The sequence below is a fragment of the Dendrobium catenatum genome, unplaced genomic scaffold, assembly GCF_001605985.2.
Source record: "Dendrobium catenatum unplaced genomic scaffold, ASM160598v2 fragScaff_scaffold_231, whole genome shotgun sequence".
Lineage (NCBI taxonomy): Eukaryota > Viridiplantae > Streptophyta > Magnoliopsida > Asparagales > Orchidaceae > Dendrobium > Dendrobium catenatum.
In genome coordinates, this window is record NW_021318693.1 from 9,016,439 (window position 1) to 9,020,174 (window position 3,736).

The following is a 3,736-nucleotide window of genomic DNA, read 5'->3' on the forward strand; positions in this document are numbered from 1 at the left end:
GTCTGATCATATAACTGACTCGCTTATGATGGATAAAAATTGTGATGAACCTATCACAGGTATGCTTCCCCTTTGGTGAATAATGTTTAACATCCTATGTTGGAACTGTAGGGGTGCTCGTAAGAAGGACACAGGGAATTTCTTACGACATCTAATTGGGGAACATGGTATCAATTTCATTGGCCTGCTTGAGACCAAAATGGAAACTTGGACTAGAAGGGATGTGGATAGGCTGGTTGGAAGGAATTAGGATTATTGCTTTCAGCCATCGCGTGGTAGAGCAGGGGGCATTCTCGTTTTATGGAAGAGTATGTTGGGTACCTTCCAGATCTCCTTTCAATCGAATCAGTGCATTATTAGCACCTTAAGTAGGTCTAGTTCTATGGCTTGGGATATAGCTGTGGTTTATGCTGATAATGACATGTATGGCATATGCCAACTTTGGGAGGATATCTCCAATCACCTCTCGGCTGCTTTACCCCATGTGGTCGGCAGTGACTTCAACTGCATTCTAGAGCAAGGTGAGAAGAAAGGGGGTAAATCTTTTTTATACTCCCAACCGGCTAGCGAAATGGGGGACTTTATGGCTGCTAATGATTTGGTTGATCCGGGCTATTCTGGTCCTGCTTTCACATGGAAAAATAACAAAGATGCGAGGAACCGCATCTACTCTCGACTGGATAGGTTTCTGGTTAGCTCGTCCATTCTTGACAACTATCAGGAGCTGCGGGTGGTCCACCTCGCCAGGGTGGCATCGGACCATTGCCCCATCCTTTGTTCTTTTATGGTGGGAGGTAGGAAGACCTACTCAAATTGCATTAAGTTTGAGGATGTTTGGACTACCTTTCCCAGAGCTTGGCAGATTGTCTCGGAGAAATGGAAGGTTCCTGATTCCGGAACAGAAGCGGCTAAGGTGCAGAAGAAATGTCGTCGAACTCTCAAGGCGTTGTTCTTCTGGAGCAGAAATAAGATGGACAGGCTGAATAAACTGAAGGAGGATCTTTATGGGGAGATAAGAATCCTGCAGGAACTTGAATGCTCGCCTACTGGGCTCACTGATGTTCAATCCGAGACCTTGAGATATAAGGTTCAGTTGTTAAAATCCAACTTGGCCAGGATTACTACATGGTGGGGTCAAAGTGCCAAGGTGCGTTGGATTGAAGAGGGGGATGAAAACACCCACTTTTTTCACACTATGGCCTCAGCCAGGCGGCGGGGAAACTCCATTGAACAACTTACTCACCCGAATGGACAACCGCCCACTGAACAAACGGAGATTATGATTATTATCCACGGCTTCTTTGCGCAGAAATGGCAGGGCAACCCCATTACTGAATCGGGTTGGCCCTCATTGGACGCTCAGGTGGCTTGTCTGGATCGGGTGACGGGCTTGTTGGAGGGGGAGGTCACCCGTGAGGAAGTGTGGAATGATGTTCGTTTGCTGGGGCCAAACCGTGCTCCCAGGAGGGATGACATCACGACGTCTTTCTTCAAGGCTTTTTGGGAAATCGTTGGGGATCAGGTGAACCTGGCTTGTCTGAAATTCTTCTCTACTGGACGAATGGATTAACGTGGAAGGAGACGGTGGTAGTCCTATTGCCTAAAATCAAAAGTCCAAATCATCCATCTAACTTCTGACCGATTAGTTTATGTCAAACTATTTATAAAATTGTCGCTAATATTCTTGTTAACTGAATCAAAGGTATCTTACCTAGCCTTATTTCTGAGGAGCAGGCGGCATTCGTGCATGGGAGGTCGATTTCCGACCACTGTTTGTTGGGGCAGGAAATTATGAATAAGTTCCAAATCTCCAAAGCTGCTAAGGGTTGGATGGCTATGAAGGTGGACATGGAACAAGCCTATGATAAAATGAGCTGGCGAACCTTGGAATTGGTACTTCTGAAAATGGGCTTCCCACAAAGATTTCGGTCGTGGGTGCTAAGTTGTGTGATTGCACCTCGTTTCACCATCTTGGTAAACGACATGCTGACGGAGGAGATCACGGCTAAGTGTGGGTTCCGGCAGGGTTGCCCGCTTTCCCCCTATCTGTTCATCCTATGCTCGGAGCTTCTGTCTTTACACTTCCGACAAAACTACCGGGACCTTGGTGTGCAGATCTGCGAGGGGGGACCTCTTGTGTCCCACCTCCTTTATGCTGACGATGTTTTACTTTTTGCAGGTGCTACCATTTCCAACGTGAGGAAGCTCTTGACCATCCTGGACGACTATTGAGGATGGACTGGACAGCTGATCAATAGAAACAAGTCGGCTATTTTGTTCAGTAAACTGGTGCATTCTACATCCAAACACCGTTTAGCTAGACTTGCTGGGTGTCTCAAGGTTGAGGAAATGGATTACATTGGGATTAAATTTGTTATGCGCAGATTGACGAAGGCGGACTTTGGACCACTACTGCTGAAATTGCACAATTATACACTAGCATGGGGGATGCGACATTTATCGCTTGCTGGCAGAATTATTATGATTAACTCGGTTATGCTCCCGCTATCGACCTTTGCTGTGACCCATATGCTTGTCACATGGGGGGTTCTTGCCGAGGTGGAAAGAATCTGTCGCCGTTTCCTGTGGGAGAATGATCCTAATCACAAGAGCTTGCACTATGCTGCATGGGGAAACTTCACAAGGCCGACGAACTTGGGAGGTCTCGGCTTCCACGCTAGCCAGAACTGGATTGGCCCATTGCGGGCAAGAATTGCCTGGGATTTTTTGTGTAAGCCAACAGGTCTTTTTCAAAGGTGTATGAGACATAGATACGGGGATAGGCCATGGAGACAGGATCGGAACCAGGGGGACTCGTGCGGCTGGAAGATCATACGCAACGGGGCTGATAGCCTGACTAATAGTGTCCACTGGAAGGTGGCCAATGGTGCGATATTGATGTTGTTAATCATGTGTGGATTTTGGATATCCCCATTTCATCGTGGCCCACTTACTGTAACATTGAGAGCATAGATGGCTATTCGGTTGGCGAATTCATCACTCCGGGGATGGACTGGAACCGCCCAAAGCTGCTGCAATGCTTTGGGATATCCCTTGTTGACAGGATTTGCGACGTGAAGATATGGGTGGATTCCGAATGTGATTCGCTGGAGCTTATCAAATGCCCGTTGGGATCCTCTGTGTCGTCTATTTGCTACAACTCACTGTTCCAGGGGGATGAAGATCCTGCGTATGCTTTTTTCAAAATTGGCCTTAGACCCCGTGAGCGCATCTTTTGGTGGCGGGTGTCCAAGGACCTGATCCCCACTCTTTCCAGGCCGCATAGGCGTGGTTTGGGAGCTGAGACTTAATGCCCGATTGGCTGTAATCAACCTGAGGATCTGGATCATATCACCACCCAATGCCAATAGCTCAGGAATTTATTGTCAAGACTGGATGATTGGGGGTTCTCTACCCCTAGCTTTTCTTCCCTCGAAGAGCTTATGAGGGCTGTGAAGACTGGATCGAGGTGGGCAAAGCTATACTGCGAAGCGGTCCATCACAGCTGGGGAAATCGGAATGCAATCCGGCACAGCAAGACCGTGACTCCCATCACTATGTTGGCTGCTCGAATTCTTGGATCCACATCGCAATGTTTTTTTTTCTCTTAACCGGGAGCAACGGGTCACTCGCCAATCCCCTGGATTGTTACACTTCTATTCCTGGTGTCCCCCCTACTGGTTGGCTGAAAATCAATATTGACGGTGCTCTGCGCAGGAAAAATGCTGGTGGGATC

General features: G+C 47.9%; 1 protein-coding gene across 1 annotated transcript; it reads left to right on the forward strand.

The window, feature by feature from the left end:
• The first annotated feature begins 382 nt into the window (after nucleotides 1-382).
• On the forward strand, nucleotides 383-2,232 carry LOC110106628. The gene is made up of 2 exons (XM_020836576.1): nucleotides 383-1,522; nucleotides 1,735-2,232. The coding sequence occupies exons 1-2, from the start codon at nucleotides 383-385 to the stop codon at nucleotides 2,230-2,232; spliced, it is 1,638 nt and encodes a 545-aa protein (XP_020692235.1).
• Nucleotides 2,233-3,736: the final 1,504 nt, after the last annotated feature.